Below are 25,178 nucleotides of genomic sequence, written 5' to 3'. Positions count from 1 at the left end.
AAACCACTATACAACGCCGATCATAACCGTCGCCCGCACACTATGGAGTTCTCTTTTCCACTGCGCAATGGCTGGGATGACCAAAACCCCTTGCTCCCCAACGTCCACGCTTTCATTTTCTGACGTGTTCTCTGTGACAGGGATCTCCAGACATGTTCCACTCTTCCATCCCCAACTCTGGGAGACTCCGAAATCGTCCGGACTCGAGCTGAACGTCGTCATACTCGTCCCTGTCGCACTCAGGCTCATGATGCTGAAGTAAGCTCTCAACACTGGACGGGGATCTCTATATTCCGCTCGGGGTGTAGTTGAGCTTCCCGGAGATGAAGCGCGGAAGGCGGACATGTACGCAGTCGCCAGCGACGAGGATTGAAGATTAGGAATGGATGAGGCATGAGAGAGCGGTGAATTTATGAGAGTGCTATCCGGTGTTAGGGGTGATGCCGGGGTTGGAGGAGAGGTGGACACCGCCCCTGTGAGGTGACTCACTCGGGTCGATATTTGGAGTGTGGGTAACATCAGAGTTCTGGATAGCGAGTTTGGCATAGATAACGTGTGCGGTCGATCATGGACTCCTGGAGGGGACGAGGCAACAGGTATAGGATCGACAATACTCTGGCGACTTAGGTACAGCCCGAGCTGTACACCTTTTCGACGGACCACTTGGAGGTAAACGTTGTAGAAACTTCCAGCATAAGCGATCGTGGTACTGTGCATTCTGGACTTTTCTTTGAGATTCTCCACACCCCACCACTCGCACGAGAATCTGGGGAATGCGTCGTTAGAGCTTTGAATGCAGAAGGACCATTGACCGACACACCGAATTGGCTCATACTCCGTCCATTTTTGAGTACCAGCCACATCCTCTTTTGCAATTACCTTCGCTGTCTTCACTACATTGGCAACTCCAAAGAATGTGCTTTCATCTGCTGCCCTCCTAGGAGTTTTACTGCCAGGCTTAGGAGTCATATCACCTTGCTCCCAGGCTGTCATGAGATTAGGCATATAATCGGCTGGTCCGCTACCAGCAGTGGAAAGATAATCTCCCGTTCTTGAAGAGGTGTCTTCTAGCACAGGGAAGTAAGGCTTCTGGGATACCTCCTGGTTCGAATCCCCATTTTCCTCAAGTAAGGCCCGAATCTCGTTTGCAGTGATTGCAATGCCTAGCTCTCGGGAGGCCGTGGAGGCATTCGCTCCAGGAGAGCTAGCAACCCCATTGTTTGGCCTAGCAGTAATGACACTTCGGAAAAGTGATTGTTTCCAATGTGCGAGAGCAAGATCTTGGAGACGGACCAAGCGATCTCTCTCGATCTCCCGTAATTGGTCGAAAGTCTGGCAGAATTACAGATAAGACAGAAAAGCGAAAGTGCTGGCAACCGCATCCTACCATGTGCGTGTAATAAATACCTGTCTTAAATAGCAGATCCCATTCGCATTGGTCGTCAAGACTCGCGCTCATTCCAGCCTCTACGGTCAACAACCGACGGAAGCGATACACCTGGGAAGCAAAGGCATACCGCTCAAACTCGTTAGGTACAAAGAATGAATCGCTCGATATAATCGCCCTGATCCATTGTACTGACAAACCTTGGGGGCCCCAGATGACAGGATGAGTGCCGTATGGTGAATTTAAAGCCCTCAATGAAACGAGAGTTTGTGCAGTAATGAGGGGAAATCGTTGGCCACTTGGTAAACATGCGGGAGAGGAAGGCGGCGCGTTCTCGCCTGCTTTCTCCGCGGCATGAATCACCTGTTCCCAATGAAACATATCTATTCCCCACCTGCAAAGCCACGTCGCGCACGCCTCCCCAATAAGGTTGCCTATGGTCCCATAGAAGTAATGGGGTGCAGTCGATGTCATGATGCCTTCATTATCATCTTGAGTCCCAATGGTGATGTAAGATATATTATCTGGTATCGTCATCGCGTCGTCTTCATCCGGAATGATGCCTTGCGCCTTCAGGACGGATTCGCTGATGCTATCCTTGCCGAAGCTTCGCTGCTTGTAGCTGACAGTGCTACTGGAAGGGGAGTGTTTGAAACTTTGGCGTGCAGCTGAGGACGCTCTATGGTGCATTTCCCTAGCAAGAACTGGTTTCCCGACATTGTCTAACCCTACGGCGGTGGGCCGATCGTTAGGTAACTCCTCACCGATCCCTTTCCCGATGGCAAAGTTTAGATAACGCATTATTGTGAATGGACCAATAGACTGCATTATGAGGTTGAGAGCTTGGGATGCCACATTTGGCATAGATAGATATGTAGCCGTTGCCAGAAGTGATAAAAGGAAACGGGGCGTGGCTGGGTGGTGACCTTCCGGGGGGACATGCTCGGGTGGTGGGTTGGGGTATGATTGTGTCAATGGGTGCGAAATAGATGGTTGTAAGTGAGGCGAAAGAGACAGTTCGGGACCTCCACCATACAGACGCGACAGGCATACTTCGAAAGCTAAGTTGGCAGGGAAAGGGTTCAGCGAAGCTGGTTGACAACGTCAGGAGCCACGAACCAGCCCTGGTGATGTTTGGGTCCTCAAAGGTAATCTGAATAATGTTAAGGTAGTCTCTATCTCGTGATCCTTCTCTCCAGCTACCACTAAAAAGCGAATTGAAAAATCCACCTTGAATGAGAATGACGCGATGGAGCGCGTAGACGCAGGACCAAGTCTGTGCGACACATTTCAGTGAAACATCCGACGTTGAGCCCTTGAGGAATGATTGGTAGAGATGCGTTTGTATTTTCTCTGAGGACGAGCTTGCAGACAGCATGGATCACGGGGCACGAGAGAGGTCGTTCAGATCCATCGCATGTCCTTGGAGCGATCGGCAAGTGCCCTTCATCTTGAACTCAAAGCCACGGTTGTACTGCACCTCCGAACCTCCCCCATTGTTTGCGTTCCTTTCTTCGGCAGCGGAGCGCTCATTTGAACGAAAGTGAAACTACCCGGTAGTTGAACGTGTATATTCTATATATTCACTGCCAATGTTACTTATTCTGATCACGGTATATATCGCATCCCACGCATATGAGAAATAAGATCGGTTCTGCAGGGATGCATGGCTTCTACTAAGCGAATTAAACATCTTTTTGCTCATGCTCTCTAGTCCCTCGGTACTCCTGCAGCCCAATTATGGTGTGGTTCACCTTTCAAATCCAGAGTAGACATAGCTACGATTAGGTAACCCTGCACACAATTGTCTATGCCGAGCAGTTACCAGATTGATGCATACCACATTTCTTGATATGTACCTCTTGGGCGACAACACTATACTAATGACCGATCAATTTCCTGGTTTGCCCGTGCTACATGTATCGTAGGAGTGTTTAATCATTAGCCTGGGTCCCATCCTTTATGATGGTGCTTGAAAATGTTCAGGACATCTGCGATGGGAGTATCCTGGACAAATGGACGGCTTGTGCGCAACGGGCGACCTGGAACAGTGAGGTAGTGTGGCGACGACCCCGACAAACTAAGATATCAAGCGTCCCAAGAAGAGTAATCTTAGGTGGTGCAGGGGATGGTGGTGGGGGAGGCGAAAAATACAGAAGACAGCAACAGTCGAGGAGAGAAGAAAGAGAAGGTACAAACGACAAGGAAGAAACCGAGAAATGAAAGAGAGCAAAGGCAAGCACCGAAGACGTAAATATATGGTTGAACTGTTAACAAAAAACCAAAGAGTCGGAAGAAGAAGACAGGCTGATGCGTGGCAACGGACGCAAAGTGCTGACATGAAAGCAGGCACAGAGGCCGAAGCGCAAGTGCGAAGGCACGAGGGCCGAACGCATTAAAGCCGAACGCACAGAGGCCGAAGGATCCACCAGGACACGAGCAAAGAAAAGAAACAAGGTACCCGATCAAAGAGGCGACGAAAAACACCTGAAAATACTGTGAAATGATAAGGGACACAAACTGAACGCACGCAAATGATTAGCATTCGAAGAGCCGTAAGTATGTATAGCGTACGCGAGGTCAGAAAAAGTCCCAGGTGTGCGGCGGACACGAGGGAAACCGAGGTGCTAAGACCCAGGGCACACAAGTCTCATTTAATCTCGTTCCTCCATTAAATCCCAAGCATTCTTGATATCGAGAGCAACGGACTGTCATGAAAGCAGCAGCCAGCAAACGTTGCAAAAGCTCTACGTTCTGCTAATAATTCAGGCTAAATTTCCCAACTCGAGGATTCGATTTCAACTTCACTAATCGCACATATAATGATGTAGAGAGCAGAGTGAGAAATACTGCGGTAGGTGGGAACGGGGGAACTAGAGCCTACCTAGGTCGCTTGGGTTACGATCATTAGTGCCCCGGAATGCCACCCGATGTTGGAAAGAGCGTCACACAGATCGTTGAGTGACAAAGCCAAAGTTGGGGCGTATAATCCTGGGTGAACAGCATTCAGGTGGTAGAGGAGCTTGACGCTTTCCCCAATAAATGGCAGTCCATCGGAATGCCGCCCAAGTTTGGAAAAGGATTTGTATAGACCATTGAGTGACACAGCCAAATCTGGGGTGTATGATTCAGGCTGAACGGCAACTAGTTGTCGGAAGAGCTTGACACTTTCATCGATAAATAGGAGCGCCTCGGAGTGTCGTCCAAGTTTGGAAAGAGCATTATATAGATGACTGAGTGACGTGGCCAAATTTGGAGTGTGCAATCCTGGGTGAATGATAACTAGCTGACGTAGAAGCTCGACGCTTTCTTGAATGGATGAGAGCGCCTCGGAATGCCGTCCGAGGTCGGAAAGAGTGCGACATAAATTGTTGAGTGACGTCGCCAAATATGGGTTGTGTGATTCTGGATGGACCGCAGCTAGCTGTCGGCGGAGCCCAATGCTTTCTTTGATAAATGGGAGCGCTTCGGAGTGCCGTCCGAGCTCGGAAAGAGCATCATACAGATTGCTGAGTGATGTAGCTAAACCCGGGGTGTATGATCCTGGATGGACGGCACTAGCTGACGGCAGAGCTTGACGCTATTTTCAATAAATGGGAGCCCCTCGGAGTGTCGTCCAAGTCCCGAAAGAGCTTTATATAGATTGTTGAGTGACGCAGCCAGGTCTGGGGTGTATGATTCTGGATGAGCGGCAACTAACTGGCGTAGGAGCTTGACGCCTTCTTCGATAGATGAGAGCGCCTCTGAGTGCCGTCCGACTTTGGAAAGAGCATGAAATAGATGGTTGAGTGAATTAGCCAAATCTGGGGTGTAGGATCCTGGATGAACAGCAGCTAGCTGGCGCTGAAGGCTGACGGCTTCTTCAATAGATGAGAGCGCCTCAGAATGCCGTCCAAGTTTGGAAAGGCCGCAGATAGGTTGCTGACTGACATAGCCAAATCTGGGGTGTATGATTCTGGGTGAAGGGCAACTAGCTGGCGTCGGAGCTTTACAGCTGCTTCGATGGGTGGGAGCGCCTCGGAATGCCGTCCGAGATTGGAAAGAACGCCGAATAGATTGTTGAGTGACCCAGCCAAATTTGGGATGTATAACTCTGGGTGAACGGCAACAAGCTGACGACAAAGCTTGACACTTTCTTCGATGATTGGGAGCGCCTCGGAGTGCTGCCCGAGTTCGGAATGAGCTTCACCTAGATTATTGAGTGACATGGCCAAACATGGGATGTATGGCACTGGGTGAATAATAACCAGCTGGCGCCAAAGCTGAACGCTTTCCCGGATCGATGGGAGCGCCTCAGAATGCCGCCTGAGGTGAGAAAGTGCGTCATATAGATTGTTGAGCGATAAGCCAAATCAGAAATGAATAATTCTGAGTGAACAGCAACTAGCTGACGGCAGAGCTTGACGCCTTCTTCGATAATTGGGAGTGCCTTGGAATGCTGTCCGAGTTTGGAAAGAGCTGAATATAGATTGTTGAGTGACGCTGCCAAATTTGGGGTACAAGATGCGCGAGTGGTGACTAGCTGGCGTTGGAGTTCAACGGATTCTTCGATAAACGAGAGTGCCTCAGGATGGTGTCCAAGTTCGGAAAGGGCATGAAATAGATTGTTGAGTGACGTAGCTAAACTCGGGGTGTGTGATCCTGGCTGGCGTTGGAGTTCGACACTTTCTTTAATGGATGAGAGCGCCTCGGAGCGCCTCCCGAGTTTGGAAAGGGAAAAATACAAATTGTTAAGTGACCTGGCCAGATCTGGGGTGTAGGTCTCCGGATCTAGGGAAACAAAGTAACGGCAGAGTACAACAGAATCGTTCTCTGCCTCGTGTGCCTCTTGCATTCTGGTAAAAAATGCCAAGTTCAGTCCAAGCTGGGTAAGCATGTTGGCCAACTTATGGATAGCACATGTTGACCGTTGGTCAACAGTGGGCTGAAAAATCATGAGCCACTTTCACTAACACGATTGATAATCCATACCGTTGCCCACTCGGGGAGTGATGAGATACCAATGTAGCCTTCCATCCCCACACAGACTTCCACCCAGCGAGTTGCTTGCAGATTGAAAAACATGCGAACTGAGTCATTAAGCATCTCGGTCGGCTCCTGAACTCCACAGAGGTGATAAACGATGTGACGACATGCGTAATGCAAGTGCTCGGACAACTTTTCTGGAGGGATAGATGGCAATACATCCCGTACAGTCAAGCTTTCAATCAGTCCTAGGCCCTCTACAGAGGAAAGATCCTGGTTCAGGATCTGGGTGCATCGTAGGGCAACCCTAGCATTCTCTCTTGTCGCATCTACTGCATAGCGGCAAAGGTTGACGTCGATTCGGTTCACAATGAAGTCACGAAAGGATTGATGTAAGATTCGGATCGGCATGTGACGATCCTTGACCCCTGACAGGAGCGGAGCGAGTTCCGTCAATGTGCATCGAATAGGAGACGTCAGGAAAGGCGACAAAATGGCATCCCAAGCTGCCGCAGAGAGTGGCTGTTGTGCAACCAAGATCGCTCCCATCACTATTGGGTAGTCGTGCGCAAAATCTCCGTCCTTCCAATTACACTTTTCCAAAATGCTCGCATATAGCCTATCCATCATTTCCTCGGCAGCAACATTCGATTGGTGTACACCAGTGTTGAGCAATTTCTTCAGCATCCTCATAGGATCACCATTCGCCACCTTCATGTAATGGAAGATGGTACTGATCCAAATGAATAAGCCACCCGCTCGTCCCGTTATATGCCGAGCCATTTCATCCTCATCCTCTCCCTCCAGCTCTTCCTTCAAGTTAGGGTGCACATCCATCAGTTCGCGGAGCTGGGCACGCACGTAGATGCCACAGTCCTGCACATTAGCATCATCCGAGATATTGATGCTGAGACGTTCGATAGGATAATTAAGTGAGAAGAAACGGTCAACAAGGCCGAATTGCCTCGAGGTGACCAAGAATTTGATGTTGGACGGTAAGCTGGGTACCTCCTTCCGGAGTATATCGGCAAGGTGTTCGAAGACTTTGTCCTCCGAGTTGCACTCATCTAAAGCATCAATAATGATCACCATGGGACGATCGGAGGGTGATGTTTTGATAGGTTTAGCCACCAGTTTTTTGAATTGCTCTGTGAAAGTCGCGGTTGAAAGGTTCGGATCTTTCTGAAGAGCAGATATGATGGAGGCACGGCAGTCAGGGTCATGTTTTGCTAGGGATTTAGCTATGCCGCTAAATAGATGGTCTGGTCGTGTCTGCTCGCCTACTCTGAAAAAGAAGATCGACAATAAGATGCCCTCTTGTGTACACTCCTCCGCGACCGAGTGTGCGACGGATGTCTTCCCGGCACCGGCCACAGCGGTCAGCAGCATTACCCGCTTCGTACTATCATCCATGTTGTGACACCACCTCATGATGTGTTCGATCAAATATCTCCGGGTGCCTTCCAGGCATGCCTTGGTTGGATCGTGGTATGCGATCGGGCATGGAAGTTGGTTGAGAAGTGAGTCAGCTCGTAAGGATGACAGTTCGCGACCAATCACTAAGTTCGTCCTAAGCTACATCGAACAGAAATCAGAACCTTTTAGAACGATACCTGTAACTTACCTGAAATGATGTCAATGCTTTATCAAGATCTTTCTTTAGACCATCGATCCTTCCTGGGTCTCTCAAGTAGGACATTGCGTTCCTGACGGTCGAACGTTTCTCTATTTTTGCGAGTCTTCCACAGACTTTGCACTTAATCTCCTGTAACACGCTGTGGGACCTCATGTGGGCGGAATATTCAAGACTGTCGGGGAGGAATACAGCCCACCCGTCGAGTTTTGTAGCGCTCTCTACCCATAGCTTTGCCTCTTCCGTTGACGCATCGTAGTACTTTATGGCTGCAACTACTTCGGCCACATTGTCAGCCACGTATTTCCCAAAATCGTCCCATTCCTTCTTGTTCTCTTTGAACTTCTGCACAACGCGAACTGTGAGCTTTCATTGACGACCCAGCACAGAATAGACCAACTTTAGCCTCATCGAGGATGAAGAGGGCACCGCCAGTCGCGCTCTGTAAAGGAGGGAACACGCCAGCCGCGGAATTGACGGCTGTGAGAATTGGGATCGCCGAGTCGCCTCCCGCTGCAAGGAGACGATCGATCTCTTTCCTGAGTCATTACTCTTTCGCCTCAATGTCATGGCAAATAGCAAGTAGGTCGATGGAGAGAAAAGAAGCTTAACGCGCAAGATAGGGGGTTGAGATCCTGTACAGCAATAGATTACTTTGTCCTGCCGCACGAGAAGCAGTATCAGGCCATTTGGATCTGTGTGCGAGCTGAGTACTGTAGTTGAAAACGCGAACGAGACAAGGGACTCTCAAAGAACCACGATTGCTTCGTATGCGAATTGTGACCCAATTGTGACAGTTGACGGCAAGCGCCGGTACTGCGGCGCTTATTGGCCATCGGCTGCTTCTAAATAGGTTTGTAGGATATCGCTGGCCTAGCAGATCGACAAAGGCTCGTTTATCAGTCGGCTGTTGGTGGAATTGCGCATGTTCCTGCTTTTGTTCTCCTTGGCCAAGCTCTGGCAATATATCGGGCCAATAGCCTCAAGTACTGCGCAACCGCTGATGTTCCGTAAGCGCTCCACCATGCATCATCCCCCGCCGCGAGCACGTTCCACTACCAACACGGAAATTATTGTGGTTCCGCGCCGGGCTCAGGCTTGGGCACTGCGGATCAATTGTGCTGGCGGCACTCCGAGACTTTGGAGCGCAGCTGAGGACGTTTGGCACAGCATTTCCTTGCCAATCCCTTTCACTCTGAATGAACTAGTAGTAGATTGCATTGCGAGGCTGAGGGCTTCGGATGCCGCATTTGTTATGCATGATCTATAGAGAGATACTGTATGTAGCCATCGCTAAAGAGACATAAAGAAATGAGTCATGGCTGGGTGAACCTCCGGAGGAACACACTCAGGTGGCGGATCGGGATATGACCGCGTCAACGGATGTAATGGTTGCAAGTGAGGCGGGAGAGAATAGTTCGGGTTGGGACCCCCCCACCATACAAACGCGATAAGTATACCTCAAGAGCTAGGTTAGGTAGGAAAGGGTTCAGCGAAACTGGGCGACAGTGGTAGAATGGACGTGTGCGGCTAGTCGGAGCACGCACCAGCCTGGGTAATGGGTCTTCGAAGACAATCTGAATATATTAAGGTCATCTCTCTCTCCAGTCACGACTAAAAATGAAGAGCCCGCCTCGAATGAGAATGACGCGATGGAGTGCATAGAGGCGGACCAAGTCCGTGCGACACACTTCAGCGGAATGTCTGACACTGAACCATTGAGCTATTCATAAACCAAAACCACTGTCGCGTTGTGAAAGGAAACATTTCCTTTCTTCCGACACAGAGCTGTACTCCTAGTCTGGGGACTTGTCCAACTTGAAAGCAAAAGGACTCGAGCGCGCCTGTCCGCCGGGAGGTGAAACTGACGTCCAATTCCCACGCTCACGTAAACCCAACTCGGCAAACTCCATCCATCACAGGCGCATTCATATTGGTCACACCACTTGGCCTGCTCAAGGACACACTCCCCCCCGCCCATCGCACTCATGTCTAGTCTTGTAGGATATGTGGATAGTGAGCTATAGAAGCGTGTTGGACGCGTCACTGCATTCTCAATGAACATTCTAGGTCAAGTACTGTTAGTACTTCAAGATGGTCGCACAATCATTGTGAGCCCATTAGCTCCTCGTTGGTGGGCGCGCCGGCTGTAATGATATCTGTTTTTATATCTAGGGCACGCTATCTGGATTTGATCAGCGTTCGAATGTTGTCTTGTCAAACTCCACTGAACGGATATACAGTGCAGATGAGTCAGTGGAAGAGGTCCCTCTTGGGTTGTACCTGGTGAAAGGTGATATGATGTGAGTTTTGCTTCTGTCCCTCCCTATTCCCTCCCTGCCACGGCTATGTTTTGCTGGGCATTCCCTGACTTCTCATCTATAAAGTTATGCCATGATGTGTGGCCCTCAGTCACTGCACTAACTATGATTAACATTTTCAGCATGTTGATAGGAGAAGTTGATGCAGAGAAGGAAGCATCCATAGACCTTTCAGCTATACGAGCGGATCCAATACTGCCAATACGCCATGGATGAGCTCAGCCAACTCTGATCCTATCTAGCTGGATGCTATCCACGCCCACCCTTACTAGCGGCATTACATGTAGAATAGCATGCAACCGCGTGCGTGTAGAAGTATATACACCAGATTTAGCTCCGCCTACCTGCCTAAGCTCCGCCGCGGTGGAATCATTCTGGAGATGAACAGCTTGTGTAAATGAGCTCCAGAAGAAAGGATAACAGAGGGCCTGGGGAAAGTGACGAGAGGTGCGAGGTGGGCTAACCGAAGAGAACCAAAAGCTCCCAGCGCATGTTGTTGAAGCCGAAGCAATTCCCCGCTCAAAGCACCCGATCTTTACCCTTATCTCAGCCTGCCCAAAGCATCTGACCCGCTGCTCAAAGCGTGCGTCCGCACCTGCCACTCAACTATAACTTCTTCCCCTTGTTACTTTTTGTTTCTCATCTTATAAATATGACACATCCAATACTGTGGTACATCTAACATAGACGACGTACCGCAGGTAAGACGTGCTCTCCTTGTATATTGTATTATCATCTAACTAATAGATGACGTACTGGAGCCGTCTTATAGACTTAAGTGAGGGGAAAATGGGTCGCAACGTGAACCCATTGCAGCATTGCAGATGGCGAGTCTTGGTTACAGTACCCTTCTGCACTAGAATGAGACTCGCTGGTTACAAACTAGCATGGGTGAGAAAATAGCAGCCGAGGGGGGAAAACCTCTGCCTGGGTTATGCACGCGCGGCTCCCTAGGGAGTAGGGAGTCTCCGGTTCACCAAGAAAAACTGCTGCTCAGCTGTTCAGTGTGGGTGCTTCACCAGACGTGGGCATATCATGTCCAGTGGCCAATGAACAAAATCAAAATCCATCATATAGAAGGTTTCAAAGATGCACGGTTAGCCGTGGATTGGTGCTGACTGCCGTTTCTCAGAGTTTGAACTTGTTGACAGCGTGGGAAATGGCCAGATCTGAATTACGATCACTGTCCCTCGTTTTCTTGGGTGCTGGACATAATCTGGCACTATGGGCCCCCATAAAAGTATCAGGAACATACAAAGACTTCTCTCGTTCTATTCAAAAAGAGCTCTAGCAACGCACTCTTCCTTACAGGACAAAGACTGCACGTCGCTGACCCCACCATATCCGCTCTTGTAAAGAAGCTCGAGCACGTCCAGCAGCACTACCTTGGAGGAAGGCCGCTTTCCCTCGCGGAAAAGATATTGTTCTCTCATCTGGATGACCCCTCTAAATCTTTGGATGGTGCAGGCGCCAATGGAATAGTGCGTGGAGAAAGATATCTGCAACTGAAGCCTGCTCGCGTCGCAATGCAGGATGCCTCTGCCCAGCAAGTATTTCCCCATTTTGACATTTTGTATCACCCTGATTCACGCTCCGTCTCTTTCATTAGGATGGCACTGTGAGTACTTCATCCAGTACCAGTGTATGGAAAATTAAATGTAAAAAACTCGGAGACTGCAATTCATGACGTGCGGGCTCCCCTCCACCGCTGTCTCCGCCTCTATCCATTGCGATCACCTCATACAAGCAAATGTGGGGGCTGCGACAGATCTGAAAGTGTGCAAGAACCCATCATACCTGACTGAGCAACCTTTTCTGATGCGTGTATATGATAGAGGTCAATCGAGAATAACATTGAAGTATTCAATTTTTTGGAAAGCGCAGCCAAGAAATATGGTAAGCTCATAGCCGATCACCGCCGTATTTCTGACATGTCTTCAGGCATTGAATTCTGGGCACCGGATCTGGGATCATACATCAAATTGTCCTTGAAAATTACGCTGCTCCGGGTACGCTTATGCTCGGGACTGACTCACATACACCAAACGCGGGTGGTTTGGGATGTATTGCTGTTGGAGTCGGGGGTGCTGACGCTGTGGATGCTATGACTGGGACTCCATGGGAGCTGAAAGCCCCCAACATCGTCGGTATGTCCCTTCTTTGGGCGATGGACATTTCTGTATAATCGTTTAGGGATTCATCTTACGGGGACGATGAGCGGATGGACAACACCCAAGGATGTTATATTGCATCTTGCGGGAAACTCACTGTGAGGGTATGTGTAGACTGCTGAGAGTGGTCAAGACTACGTCATTAATTGTTTCAGTAGGGAGGTACCGGGCGTATATTGGAATACTTTGGACCAGGGGTGCATGCACAGTCAGCCACTGGGCTTGCGACGATTGCAAACATGGGTGCGGAGGTCGGCGCGACAACTTCCACATTCCCGTACACTGAGAATATGGGGAGGTATCTTCGTGCGACTCGTCGTGGGCCCGTTGCCGAGGCTGCTTCGTGGGCAGCTAAGCGTGGCTTCTTGAGGGCAGATGAGGGTGTTGAGTACGATGAATCAATAGAGATCGTGGGTGACATCGCTATTTGGAAATCCATCTCATATGCAGGCGCACTCCCCGCAGAACTTGTCTGAACTGGAACCAACCATTAATGGCCCATTTACTCCGGATCTGGCGACGCCCTTATCCAAGTTTGGCTCCTTCGTTGCCGAAAATGGGTGGAGAAACGAGCTATCAGCAGTCTCATAGGCTCATGCACCAATAGCTCATATGAGGACATGGTCAGTACTCCGTAACACACGACTTAACCATTGTCTGATATGTGGCGGAAACCAGACTCGCGTCGCAAGTATCGCCCGGCAAGCTAAATCCGCTGGTCTCAAAGCGAAGGTAAACTGAAAACGCCGACGTGTATTTTTGCTCATCACAAGGATTAGGTCCCTTTTCTGTGCACACCTGGTTCAGAGCAAATTCGGGCCACAATCGAGCGAGACGGTTTGACTGACGTTCTTCAAGATGTGGGCGCTGTCGTGCTGGCGAATGCATGTGGGCCATGCATCGGCCAATGGAAACGGGATGAGAAGAAAGGCGAAGACAATGGTACGTAACTTACAACTTGGAAAACCTCCGTCTGACGGTCATGCAGCCATCCTCACATCGTTCAATCGGTGAGTGCATTCCTAATCATCGGGCCGTTATCGTTAAGAGTCTCTTTACAGCAACTTTAAGGGGAGAAATGATGGAAATAGCAAGACGATGAACTTCCTTGCTTCTCCGGAGATTGTCACTGCCATGGCCTTTTCTGGAGATCTGACATTCAACCCCATGACGGATTCATTGATAGATACTCATGGACAACCATTCAAGTTTGACCCACCGAGCGGTAGCAATCTTCCTGAAAATGGCTTTGAACCTGGTACGTCACGGGCCTGCGTCAAGTGTCCCCTATGTATGCTTGAAAGGCGCTCATAACAACTCAAAGGCAAAACTGCCTATACCCCTCCCCCATCGCCTATTCCACACCCCGAGACGGAGGTCATCATTTCGCCTGCATCAACGCGATTGGAAGCCTTGAAACCATTCCCGTCTCACTTCACAGGTACAAACCTGGAACTTCCGACTATGGAAGTCCTTATGCGTGTCCGGGGCAAGTGTACAACGGATCACATTTCTGCGGCTGTGAGTAATCAGTTCATCGCTACTTTGCCCATCGGAGCGCCCGAAACTCATGATGTTTGCTTCATTCATGAATCATAGGGCCCGTGGCTGAAATTTAAGGGCCATTTAACAAACATTTCCGAGAACACGCTATTTACGGTGGGCCGGCGCCCCAGCATCTTGGATTTTTCAATATGTTAATACGTATCACCAGGCGACAAATGATGAGAACGGTCAAGTAAATGTCGTAGTAGACCATCTCACCGGGGAAGAGACATCCATCCCGGATCTGGCCAAAAGATTCAAGATGCGATCTCAGCCTTGGGCGCTCATTGTCGATCAAAATTACGGCGAAGGGAGCGCCCGGGAGCATGCGGCAATGCAGCCACGCTTTTTGGGTGGTTCCCTCATTGTTGCTAGGAGTTTCGCTCGGTGAGTTGAATGCTTGATAGGATCCTGGTATTGGATGCATATGTGCTAACGGAAATTCTCCTTCCGTTATCATAAACTCGTGTTCACACAGAATCCACGAGACTAACCTTAAAGTATGTCGCTATCAATGGAACGGCTGTTCCGACCAGTGAATGGCTGATTCATCATTGAACTCTCCAGAAACAAGGCATTCTTCCACTTTGGTTTGTGAACAAGGAAGACTACTCGCTTATCTCCTCGGGCGATCTTATCCAGACCGTGGGTCTTGACGATGTATGTTGGTTCTTCTCAATGAGACCTCCTACGCCTCACATTCCCATGTGCCCGTTCGCTAACGGAATTAATGCTAACAAAAATCTCGCACATAATCTTTCACCCACAGGTATTCAATGGTATTCCAGGAGCGACCATCAAGTTGAAAGTGACGAAGCGGCCACAACAGAGCGACGTGAAGGGTGCTGGGCTAGAGGTAATCCTAATTGAGACTAGACATACCATGTCCCCCGACCAGCTCAACTGGCTGCGTGCTGGCTCAGCATTGAACTTCATCCGAGAACAGTAGTAGCAGGACGGTGCGGACTCCACCTGAGTTTACCAATAAGTCAATATTGCCAACTAGACGGGTGTATCGTGAATATAAGAATTCAACACAAGCTCCGATCGGTGTCACTCCATTAGGACTGGGGCTGACTGAGTGTTGTGCATGTTGACGCGTTCATGTCACCTTACTGGTATCTTAAGCTTTGCAGCGCCATTTGAAATCTAAAAGTTGCGTGCTTAGGCTCGATTGGGTGGAGATGTTTGCGTCGAATCAAACTTATATTTCTGAATCCAAGCGGTAACATTACACGAGGTCTTTCCTACTCCACATGGTTGACCGGTACACGCTCACTCTCAGGCTCATCTTTCTAAGAAAGAGTATTGTTCTGCAGGGCCACATGTCCACCCATCAATGGCTGTGGAGTCTTCTTCCCCACGCAAGCCAGCCACTCGCAATCACGCGAGAATTCCGCAACTCTGACCGAAATCTGATGCTTAGAGCGGCTTATATAGAGAGCATGCGCACATATTCGGAAATTTGCGGGCGCACGCCAAATCGAAGTTGACTGATCATGCTCTCACTTGCCGGCCGTGAATGAGGGATCTCCACTCATGTCCTCCGCGTTTTCTCCTCTTCCTGAGATCGCATTCTCTACATCGATTTTCCTGTGAGCACCGAGATGAACGCGGTGATCATGATGCTACGGAGCGAGGTCAACCAATCCGTGTGGCCCACCTATTTAATCATTACAGGATGCATGACCTCCCTCTCGTGATGAGGGGACTTTCTAGCTTCTACCCGTTCTTTATAAAAAGCCACTCTTTTATCTGCTCCTACTTTTCACTCCTGCTGGAGTACCCAATCGCATTCAGGGCTACAGCTCCTTCCTCCCCACTTCTGAGCTCTAAATACTGCTATGTCATCGAGCTCATTAGACAGGAAAGACATAGAAAGACCTGATGTCGGGGATGTCTCTTCGATGAAGCGTGAGGAGGACCGTGTCTTCTCCGCTGAACATCCCAACAAACTGGCTTACTATCGTAAAAGATACCTCAGAGACTTTTCATCTGAATTCCTGGGTACGATGCTGCTAGTAATGTATGTTTACGCGTCCGTTTCGTTGTCGGCGCCTTAGATCGTCCGGGATCCTCGCCGTAGATTCGGTACAGGGGCTGATTGTCAGGTTACCCTCTCATGTATGCAATCTCTTATATTCTTCCGAATCCTATTTTATGTACTAATTATTGCGGTTGAAATCACTAAGCTTCCACGAAAGTTGCCTCAACTCAGAAGGGCGTTAGTTGTTCTTCATCTTGTTTCGAAATCTGAGCCCTGAGTCTCCCTCCTTAGTCATATCTATCGATATCATTTGGATGGGCCATCGGAGTGGCCGTTGGTGAGCATATCACCTGGCCCTCAACACTGTCCCAAATCATGCTGACGCACTGTTTTAACGCAAGGTGTATGGGTTGCTGGCGGAAGTGGCGGGCATATCAACCCAGTTGTAAGCGCTCATAAGGGCGGGATGATCCTTTCCGCGTTGGGCTCACCTTATGGTTTTGGTCTTAGGTGACGCTTGTCCAAGCGATATTCCGTGGCTTTCCGTGGCGTAAAGTCCCCATTTACATCACTGCCCAGCTTCTCGGCGCTCTATCCGGCGCCCTCCTTATCTACGCTAATTACAGCCACGCCATCGACCTCTTCGAAGGACATGGGTTACGAACTGAAGCAACTGCATCGCTTTTCACGACGTATGCATTGGACTACATGCCGAGCGCTGCTTGCTTCTTTGACGAATTCCTCGGCACGGCAATTCTGATTATTGCGGTATTGGGCATTACGGACAACACGAATATTCCTCCAACTGGAGGGCTCCTGCCGGTTGCGTTATTCATCCTCATCCTCGGAGAGGGAATTTCCCTTGGCATGCAAACGGCATATGCTTTGAATCCTGTAAGCTGCTACCAGTCGTCTTGTCCACTAGTACTTTATAAATCAGCGCCACTACCTACTAGGCGCGAGATCTAGGACCCCGTATAGCACTCGCAATAGTCGGCTATAACAAGAGCGTGCTCTGGAACTACAGAGATCAGTACTGGCTATGGGTACCCATCCTCGGACCTCTCTGCGGTGGAATGATCGGTGCGATCGTGTACGACGTTTTCATGTTCCTTGGTTCCGAGTCTGTTTTCAACCGACCGTGAGTACAGCCTAGCAGGATTACCTCTTGCAGAGATATTGACTATTGTTTGCATCACCATTCAGGAGCAAAGCCGCTCTCGCCCGTCAGCGCATACCACCAGAAGAAAGAAAAGTTGCTGGGAAGGGAGGGATCCGCACGGTGATGCCGACATTGTCTGAACATGCGGCGGCGCAACGATTTTACCTTGTGCCCGATGCAACACCCTGCTCTTGTTGAGCCGCCTCCCGATGCTAGCAGTGACAACGTTATTGCTTAATTTCTAGTTTTGTCCACCCCCTGGCGCCGCTTGAGTCCCATCCATGCTCTTCGAAAGGAAAACAATGTGGTTCGGTTCTTGGATTCATTGGCCTCGTTCCCGGAAACAGATGAATATAATTGTAATCACCGTACCGCAGAATTATGTAGAACAACCGTCCTTGCTCGTCTTGGCCTTTTTTTTTTGGATGAACTACAACAACAGGGGGTGGATTTCAGGCAGATGTAGGAAAGAAATTAATAGTGGTGCGATACGAGGACGATATCTTGCCCGGCACCCTAGCCTCAGCTCACAGCTTTTAGCTCGGGATGCAACCTCACAGTTATCTGTGGTACAGGAAGGCACAGAGATCTGTTATTCGACCAACTGTGCGATTGGAACATCAAAGCTCAACGCAAATCTCAGAGTAATGATTAAACGATGGGCCTTTGAGACCTCGGAGTCCTCCCTTGGCCTGAGACCGACGGCAGCTGATCGAATGGGTCGAGGAGCTGTCCACAGCAAGTACGTATGTCCACATGCACATGGATAGACCGTCGCAGACGTCTCGGCTCATGACGACAATTGTGGTCGAAACCCCGAAATCAGCACGATAAACGTAAATGGAAAGCAAACTGACATGAATGAGTGAATCAGGAGTAACTTCCAATTTGAGCGAATTACTTGTTGCACCCTTCCCTTATAAATCAGTAAAATATCCATTGAATTAGTGATCTTTACATGTAGATAACGTTTCGGCTACACAATATTATCAACCACCTAGTTCCAGTGTGGATTGCAACACAGCTAAAATCAAGCCATGTTCTACTTATGTAAGGCATCACAAGATCATGACCTGGTTTGCCGACCCGTACAACAAATGTTTACAATCTCACATTTCAATCAGCACACTTCAGTGAGACCGATGCAACATTATGCTCACTTATCATAATATGTGTCAAGAGTTGGAATCTCGGGCTTGAGACCTTTACGTGTGCGAATCTTTGTCACAAGATCTTCAAGCTTGCTGCCCTTATCGAGAGGGGCTAAGAGAGATGAGGTAAGGAAGATTCTAAAGAGAAAGGATGAGCTGTACAACTTACATCCACTCATCAATTCCCAATGATCGAAGACGGATTGTGGGAAGGCTTGTCCTTGCGTGGCACTTCGGAGAGCCTCTGTGAAACCGAATGATTCCATGACAGGAAGATAAGCCTTCACAGTGAACATCGGTGTCTGCGGGTAATTCAGAGGCAAGTCACAATAGATGATCGTGGATCTACTCACTCCGGGGCGCTGCTCTTCGGAGAATACCTGGCCACGCCTTCTGTTGAGTACACTGTAAATACCACCAATAGCGTTCTCGGGACACTGAATTTCGACTACAAGAGAGTTAATGAAAGGGAAACAGAAAAGTGCAGCGACATACCAAGATACATGGTTCCTGAAGGCCTGGAGTGGCAAGCAAGCAAGCAGCATAGCACACGCGACGGCAGACAGGGATGATCTGACCGCCACCACGATGGATAGCATCAGCGTGCAACTGAGTCACTGAATGAGTGCGTATCCCGACACCACAATTGAATTAACTTACTGTCACATCAAGGATGTTGAAACGAACACCACGCACGTTCTCTTCCGCGCAGACACCTGCTTTTGTTGCCCATTGGAAGGCAGCGACACAGGAATCCTTAATTTCGTTGAGGTATTGCACACCCTTCGTAATATCAACCAAGAGGTTGGGTCCAGTGGTATCGGGTCCGAAGCACCAGATCCTGCGGGCATCCGTAATGTCCCAGCCGAACTCATCGGCAAGGATACGAGCTCGGACTTTGAAATCGTCACGAGGCGCGATTTTTCCGGATTCGATGGCCTGAGAGACTTCCTCGTCCAGAGGAAGAGCCTTCACGTACATACGGTTATGCTTGTTTTGTGACTTAGACAAGGCAACTATTGACGACTCCGCTTTCACAGTCTCACGATAACCGACGACAGGGTTTGACTTCTTCAACGGAACACCGGCGTGATCTTCCTCGAGATCCTGTGTGGTAGGTTATGAAGGTCGCGAAGTCATCGTAGGAGCCTGACACGAACCTTCAAACAGATTTCCAAGTGCAACTCGCCAACACCAGCAATGATGTGCTCACCGTTATCCGAAATCCAGGTCTGTACGCAAGGATCCGACTTGGACAAGCGCTTAAGGCCTTCGACAAGCTTTGGTAGATCTTTCGGGTTCTTTACCTCGACAGCGACCTGAACAACGGGAGAGACGGAGAACTTCATGACCTTAATGTTGTGCGCTGTCTCGCTAGTAGTGAGAGTACCCGACTTCAGAAGGAACTGGTCGATGCCAACAAGACCGACGACGTTCCCAGCTGGACAATCCTCGATAGGCTCTATAGAACGGCCCATCATGAGCACGGTGCGTTGGACAGATTTAACAAACGAGTCGGTTTTGGAGCCGGGGATGAAATTGGGGCCCTGAATGCGAATCTTTGGACCGGCGCGAACAGTACCAGAAAAGACGCGTCCGAAAGCGTAGAAGCGACCTTTCTCCGAGGTCGGCACCATCTTGGAAACATAAAGAACAAGAGGTCCGTTGGGATCACAATCACGAATTCCAATGGCGGACTCGTCATCCATTGGGCCTTCGTATAGGGTTTCGACACGGTACTTTTGAGCCGTGGTGGGGGACGGGAGGTGAATAACAATCATCTCCAGGAGAGCGTTACCAGCTGGCAAGAATTTGCGCATGATGACCTTGAGTAAATTCTTGCCCTCCAAGTCCTTCTCTACCTGAAGGAGCTTGACTTCCAACTTGTCGAGCACAGCCAAAACCTCGTCTTTCTTGGAATTCATCACCTTATCAAAAATGCTGTAGATAGGGTCCAAGACGAACATATTGAATGCGCGTTCGAGTTTCTTGCCGCCCTCGATTTTTGGATCAGTAGTCCATTTCTTTGTGACAGGGTTAAAGAAATTGTCACCCCAAAGCTTGATCATCATTTTATCCTTGTCTACCCCAAACTTCTTCGCATAACGCGCAGCGAATTGACGAAGGGTGAACGCCCAGCCGTGCAAACCCGAACCAAAAGCAACGGTACCCTTCTCGGGATAAACCTGGACATCACCGAGGGCCACATTGTGGTATGTTGAGATAATGACATTGCAATGCTCGATAGTTCGCGAGAACGTTTGGAACAAAGCCTCCTTATTGACCTGCAATTCCAGCAACGCACGGTCAACCTTGTTTATGACAACAACGGGCTTAATACGTTCAGCGAGGGCCTGTCGAAGCACAGTTTCGGTCTGTACGCAGACACCCTCAATGCAGTCTACCACGACGAGAGCACCATCGGTAACACGTAAGGCAGCAGTGACCTCCGAGGAGAAATCGACGTGACCAGGGGAATCGATAAGGTTGATCAAGAACTCGTTTCCTATGTTGAAGGAATTCAATTAAATTCACCTAGTCAGACAGTATATTGACCTTCAGTCTTTTGCTTTATGGAAGTGACGTCGTCTTTGTCCAGCTGGAAGTATATGGAAATGGCTGTAGACTTGATGGTAATACCGCGTTCCTTTTCGTCCTGTCGTGTGGCGGTGAAACGGATCTCACCAGCCTTTTTGTCATCAATAAGACCAGTTTTCGACATAAGAGAGTCTGTCAATGTCGATTTTCCGTGATCGACTGTTCCAATTCGTACTAGGGCATTAGCGGGCAACATTTATCACATTCATATTCATCGCACCGTGGGCAATGACACTGTGGAAAACAAAGATCGAATTTGAGGCTCCAGCATGAAGTAGGCACACGGCAAGAAACGTACCTCATGTTCCGAATGTTTGTCGGCAGGTCCATAAGGGCCCTCATCTCATCTGAAGAAAATTTGAGGAATTGACATAACTTCCAACGCTATGCGTTTTCACAACGTGCTCACCAACGGTGAAGTTACTATCCCATCGATCAGTCAAACTTTATTCTCGATCTCGCAAATGGAACAAAACTTACACCATGGTTGCCCTCTGCCGAATATCAAAATGCGTAAAGATTCTTGTTTTCTACCCGCTAGTAGTGAGCGGGTTCTGGGAGATGAAGGAAAACGGGATCGCAATCAGGCGACTTGCGGGCAAGTGGGTGAGTACACCGTACTAAGAGATAGCGTGGTAACGGCCCCGACGACCGCCGAGACTCTTTGATAAGAAAACGACCCTAAATACAACGGAAGGCGAAACGGGACCAAGGAGGTTACAGACCAAGAGAAGAGGGCAGGGAGAGGTTACAGCAAACCGGAAGCGGCCGAAAAAAATACAGGAGGCAATGACTCAGAGGCGAAAAGGAAAAAACCTAGCGCTGAAAAGCAAATACCTTAATTTCCGTAGGCGCCCCAACCAGGAAGGGAGGGAAGAGGGACTATCGCTTTGGGCAGCCAATATCTAGACTTATAGAGGGACTCTACACAGAACGACAAGAAAGTGGCCTGGAAACACGACCTTGTGTCTGCAGCCCAAACTGTTCGCCATAACCACGCTCCTTTTGAACAATTCGACTATACTGAACCTTAGCTTTCCAACTCAATCGAGTTCATCCAAAACGGTGGAGAAATGAACAAGATAGCATGGGAGCAGGGAATATATCGTGCATTTCCCCCTATCTCGCTGAATAGCAATCCAAACGTTTTTATAATTTGTACATTACGATATATATTTTCAACGTGAACTTTGTATATTTTCTCATATTTTTCCGACGTCTGAGGAAGCACTGAGTCTTGACCTTGCACGTCATTTCCCACGCATGCCACACTCCCGCACACTAGTGTACAGCCACACCGTGTCGAGTGAACGAAGAATCGCTATCGATCAGTCCTCAACCATTTTCCATCGGGTCTTTTGAGATGCATTCCCATCGATCTCGTGTTGTTACCCCAACCCACGACTCTGCGATTTCGATTTCTGGGCTAGCCCTCGAAGTTTGAATTGAAACTGGACGTTTCAGGACAGCCTAGATGTATACAAATCGGTCCGCTTCAAACGTCCTGAGAACCCCCTATGTCCAAGGTGCCTATGTGTAAAGGTGTTGAAACCGTTCTATATCTAAGGACGTCACGTCTACGATCGAGGAATGCTGAATTAGAACAAAAAGTTGTCAGACGTTTTATGTCAGGTATTTTGGGCCTGTTAGGTAAGCCACAAAAGGATACTTGTCAGACCTGAATAGGGTGTCCAAGGTGATCTGGTTCTGTCGTCCATTTGAGTGCCGAGCGCCATATAATATAAAGCTGTCGACCTTTACGCACTGTGCCGCCATCGGTAGCTCGATTCAATTATGGCGTTAGGCCATTATGGATTGTACTACTAGTTAGCGATTAAAGTTATTACAACAGCACCGTCTTCGTATTTGACTGCAGCATAGTATCACTATCCGTACTCAACAAAACCACGGAATCTGAGCAGTCAACCAGGTTTTTCCCACGAAGCAAAATGCCACGGTCAACATGAACTTGTGCATGCGCAAACGCCAACTGAAAACACTAGATTGCAGGCTGATGATAACACGCGCCTAGCTAGACGGACGTCCGGCCCCTTCGGCATGATCTGCGTCGGAGCTTGGGCGTGTGCATCACCATTTTTCTGAATTGTGGACAATAATCTCACCCGCAAATGAATCGATATCCCCAGGGAATTTGAGCTTGCCTTTCCGTTTCCATCAGAGTATTCACTCCTCCCGGAACGGAAGCGATGCTGCGGAGTGGCAGCTATAAAGTTTCCTCCAGCCCCTTGTTGGTGTCATTCCGCGTAGTTTCTGTCAATCACTGCCTCCGTTCCTCTGTAGTCGGTCGAAGGCAACTAGAGATTATCATCAAAGCACTACCCGGGTCGCGACGTTCGGCACTACTCACCCGACAACGTTGCCTTTGCCTTCACACATCGTTGCAGCTGCCCAATGACTTTGTACTCGCGCGAAACCGCCGACGCTTTCCACCTTTCTACCGTGCCTTTCGATACTACTATGCAACCGAGCCAGGTACGAAACCCCTTTTTAGGGCCCAGGGGTGTTAATTTGGACTGACAGGAACATTTCAGTCCAATCATCCGATTCACTGTGTTAATACACCAACAAACTCAGATTCCATTCCATACGACCTTCGATATTCGCATCCTAAACGGGAGATGTCCGAACCCACTTGTCAGCGAAAGCGACAGCGCACATCTGACTCCTTCCACTCTTCGTCGCCGTCATCGTCTTATCCTTCTGATATATCATCCGATACAGAGGATGTTACGGCTTCGAACTCACCCACTTCGGCATCTCCTTCACCTGTGTTCCTGAGGATTCGTGTGCCACCGAACATGCGGCGAAAGTCGCGACGTCCATGTTCAGGATCTATTCCTGTATTGGAAGAAGCGATGCCTGCCTTGCGAATTACAGAGGAAGGTGTGGGACGAATGTCGGATGATGGGCGTTGATTTTTTTGGGGGAGTACGTCTTCACCAAAATTCCAGTGCAAGAGTATGTGCAGGCGAAGCACTGGCGTCATCAGCAATGGTTTCGCACCCTGTGGTGGATCAGCAAGTCAAACATACTACGTGTTGTTCAGTTGTCGCGTTACGGATGTACATCCGACCCTTAAAAACCATTTTCTTCCTCTCGATACATACACCAATGTTCCGCAGCAAAATCCGCGAGACCCTTATCATTATGTTCTTCGTCTCGATTTCTTGTTCTCCAAGTTCTTTACTTGTACTGTATATAATTCACTTGTACATTGTAGTCTCCTTAATGAATACTTACGATCACGAAAGTTATTCTGTCGCCATCGCTGCGACTCGACATTGGGGAAACTGCGTTATGTACTTACTTGATCGAGACACAACTACTTGCCATAATATTATTCGTTGTCCATTGTCAGAGTCGAATGTCAACACGCTTAATTTGCCACGAGCTGTTCAAATGAATCTCAGGGTCATCTTAAGCATCAAACACAACTTAAGCGAAGCTGCGCCATAACAATTGGAACTTGACAAGCACCTTATCAACCCGTCGGTTCCGACATTCATGAGAAGGGGAAACATCCCATCAAATAAGTCTAGCACGGATCCTTGATGAAATTAAAGATATATTCCCAAGGCCTTCATCTCGTTCTGCAGGTCCGCTTGCTTAGCACACAAAAAAGAGTCTGGTTCACTTCAGGATAATAGGGGCATGCATGTACTATGGTGTGTAAATTCTTCCGTTTTTGGTCACTTTTATTATCTTGGGCGGGGCTGGTCCCACATACTACAAGCTGGCAAGGTGTTTCCCAGGGCCTAATTACATAAATCTCTTGTCGAATGAGAGGCATGCAACCCTATAGTTTGTGTTATGTAGTGGGAAGGCCTTGGTCTGATGTATGTAGGACTTCGTCAATAGCGGGGAAAGCGGAGAAGTGGTGGACTTGCGCAGGCCGTTGACGTACATGATCATGAGTACATGATCATGGGGGCATACTGTAATCGATCAACCTATATTCACATGCACAGGGGAACGGGCCTGGAATTCTATCATGTCAGCGTTATGGCAAAAAGGACAAGTTAGGTATCGGTGTCACGCGGCTGACTCGAGGAAAGGTACCCAATTACCAAAGCCCGAACCATCCAACGACCATGATTATACTGTTGTTTTTTGTATGCAACCCATAACACTCCTGGGAAAAGACCCTTGCCTTTTTTTCTTTTATAATGGTAGTAAGGGGATGCATCACAATTTCCTCCACTGCACCTCGGACCCAGAAGTCGGGGTCAAGGGAGGC

General features: G+C 49.0%; 9 protein-coding genes across 9 annotated transcripts; 5 read left to right on the top strand and 4 right to left on the bottom strand.

Moving 5' to 3' along the window:
- Nucleotides 1-6: 6 nt before the first annotated feature.
- Nucleotides 7-2,765, bottom strand: EI90DRAFT_3013293 (uncharacterized protein; the record flags this gene model as incomplete). The annotated part of the gene is made up of 4 exons (XM_039056649.1): nt 7-766; nt 821-1,332; nt 1,388-2,478; nt 2,507-2,765. 4 exons carry the CDS (start codon nt 2,763-2,765, stop codon nt 7-9), a joined length of 2,622 nt encoding a protein of 873 aa, XP_038920186.1.
- Nucleotides 2,766-3,087: 322 nt separating this feature from the next.
- Nucleotides 3,088-4,077, bottom strand: EI90DRAFT_3041062 (uncharacterized protein). Its single transcript, XM_039059062.1, has 3 exons — nt 3,962-4,077; nt 3,727-3,907; nt 3,088-3,694 (listed from the first exon to the last, which is right to left on the bottom strand). Exons 2-3 carry the CDS (start codon nt 3,781-3,783, stop codon nt 3,500-3,502), a joined length of 252 nt encoding a protein of 83 aa, XP_038920185.1. The 5' UTR covers nt 3,784-3,907; nt 3,962-4,077; the 3' UTR covers nt 3,088-3,499.
- Nucleotides 4,078-4,271: 194 nt separating this feature from the next.
- On the bottom strand, nt 4,272-8,555 carry EI90DRAFT_3118383 (uncharacterized protein; the record flags this gene model as incomplete). The annotated part of the gene is made up of 8 exons (XM_039063099.1): nt 4,272-4,909; nt 4,954-5,237; nt 5,318-5,550; nt 5,604-6,311; nt 6,359-7,927; nt 7,977-8,330; nt 8,386-8,465; nt 8,537-8,555. The coding sequence occupies 8 exons, from the start codon at nt 8,553-8,555 to the stop codon at nt 4,272-4,274; spliced, it is 3,885 nt and encodes a 1,294-aa protein (XP_038920184.1).
- A 273-nt stretch (nt 8,556-8,828) lies between these two features.
- On the top strand, nt 8,829-9,259 carry EI90DRAFT_3041060 (uncharacterized protein). Its single transcript, XM_039059061.1, has one exon. It carries the CDS (start codon nt 8,911-8,913, stop codon nt 9,253-9,255), a length of 345 nt encoding a protein of 114 aa, XP_038920183.1. The 5' UTR covers nt 8,829-8,910; the 3' UTR covers nt 9,256-9,259.
- Nucleotides 9,260-9,973: 714 nt separating this feature from the next.
- On the top strand, nt 9,974-10,522 carry EI90DRAFT_2908895 (LSM-domain-containing protein; the record flags this gene model as incomplete). The annotated part of the gene is made up of 4 exons (XM_039054350.1): nt 9,974-10,001; nt 10,056-10,096; nt 10,161-10,288; nt 10,429-10,522. The coding sequence occupies 4 exons, from the start codon at nt 9,974-9,976 to the stop codon at nt 10,520-10,522; spliced, it is 291 nt and encodes a 96-aa protein (XP_038920182.1).
- A 1,008-nt stretch (nt 10,523-11,530) lies between these two features.
- Nucleotides 11,531-14,971, top strand: EI90DRAFT_3144323 (uncharacterized protein; the record flags this gene model as incomplete). The annotated part of the gene is made up of 17 exons (XM_039065134.1): nt 11,531-11,658; nt 11,703-11,879; nt 11,980-12,082; nt 12,142-12,202; nt 12,385-12,453; nt 12,500-12,546; nt 12,636-12,887; nt 12,943-13,037; nt 13,061-13,100; nt 13,156-13,209; nt 13,257-13,419; nt 13,526-13,735; nt 13,802-13,998; nt 14,077-14,136; nt 14,192-14,389; nt 14,590-14,682; nt 14,792-14,971. 17 exons carry the CDS (start codon nt 11,531-11,533, stop codon nt 14,969-14,971), a joined length of 2,127 nt encoding a protein of 708 aa, XP_038920181.1.
- Nucleotides 14,972-15,866: 895 nt separating this feature from the next.
- Nucleotides 15,867-17,369, top strand: EI90DRAFT_3118381 (aquaporin-like protein; the record flags this gene model as incomplete). The annotated part of the gene is made up of 8 exons (XM_039063098.1): nt 15,867-16,048; nt 16,109-16,146; nt 16,215-16,246; nt 16,301-16,346; nt 16,411-16,454; nt 16,520-16,903; nt 16,966-17,150; nt 17,216-17,369. The coding sequence occupies 8 exons, from the start codon at nt 15,867-15,869 to the stop codon at nt 17,367-17,369; spliced, it is 1,065 nt and encodes a 354-aa protein (XP_038920180.1).
- A 778-nt stretch (nt 17,370-18,147) lies between these two features.
- EI90DRAFT_3041040 (P-loop containing nucleoside triphosphate hydrolase protein) lies at nt 18,148-21,668 on the bottom strand. The gene is made up of 12 exons (XM_039059060.1): nt 21,646-21,668; nt 21,542-21,582; nt 21,401-21,474; nt 21,205-21,262; nt 20,879-21,094; nt 19,483-20,828; nt 18,983-19,429; nt 18,818-18,931; nt 18,676-18,759; nt 18,492-18,624; nt 18,328-18,434; nt 18,148-18,279 (listed from the first exon to the last, which is right to left on the bottom strand). Exons 4-11 carry the CDS (start codon nt 21,260-21,262, stop codon nt 18,328-18,330), a joined length of 2,505 nt encoding a protein of 834 aa, XP_038920179.1. The 5' UTR covers nt 21,401-21,474; nt 21,542-21,582; nt 21,646-21,668; the 3' UTR covers nt 18,148-18,279.
- A 1,190-nt stretch (nt 21,669-22,858) lies between these two features.
- On the top strand, nt 22,859-24,085 carry EI90DRAFT_3041037 (uncharacterized protein). The gene is made up of 2 exons (XM_039059059.1): nt 22,859-23,413; nt 23,473-24,085. Exons 1-2 carry the CDS (start codon nt 23,333-23,335, stop codon nt 23,854-23,856), a joined length of 465 nt encoding a protein of 154 aa, XP_038920178.1. The 5' UTR covers nt 22,859-23,332; the 3' UTR covers nt 23,857-24,085.
- The last annotated feature ends 1,093 nt before the right edge of the window (nt 24,086-25,178 follow it).

Source organism: Cantharellus anzutake, assembly GCF_015039405.1.
Source record: "Cantharellus anzutake strain C23 chromosome Unknown EI90scaffold_8, whole genome shotgun sequence".
Taxonomy (NCBI): Eukaryota; Fungi; Basidiomycota; class Agaricomycetes; order Cantharellales; family Hydnaceae; genus Cantharellus; species Cantharellus anzutake.
This window is presented reverse-complemented; position numbering and strand designations above follow the sequence as displayed.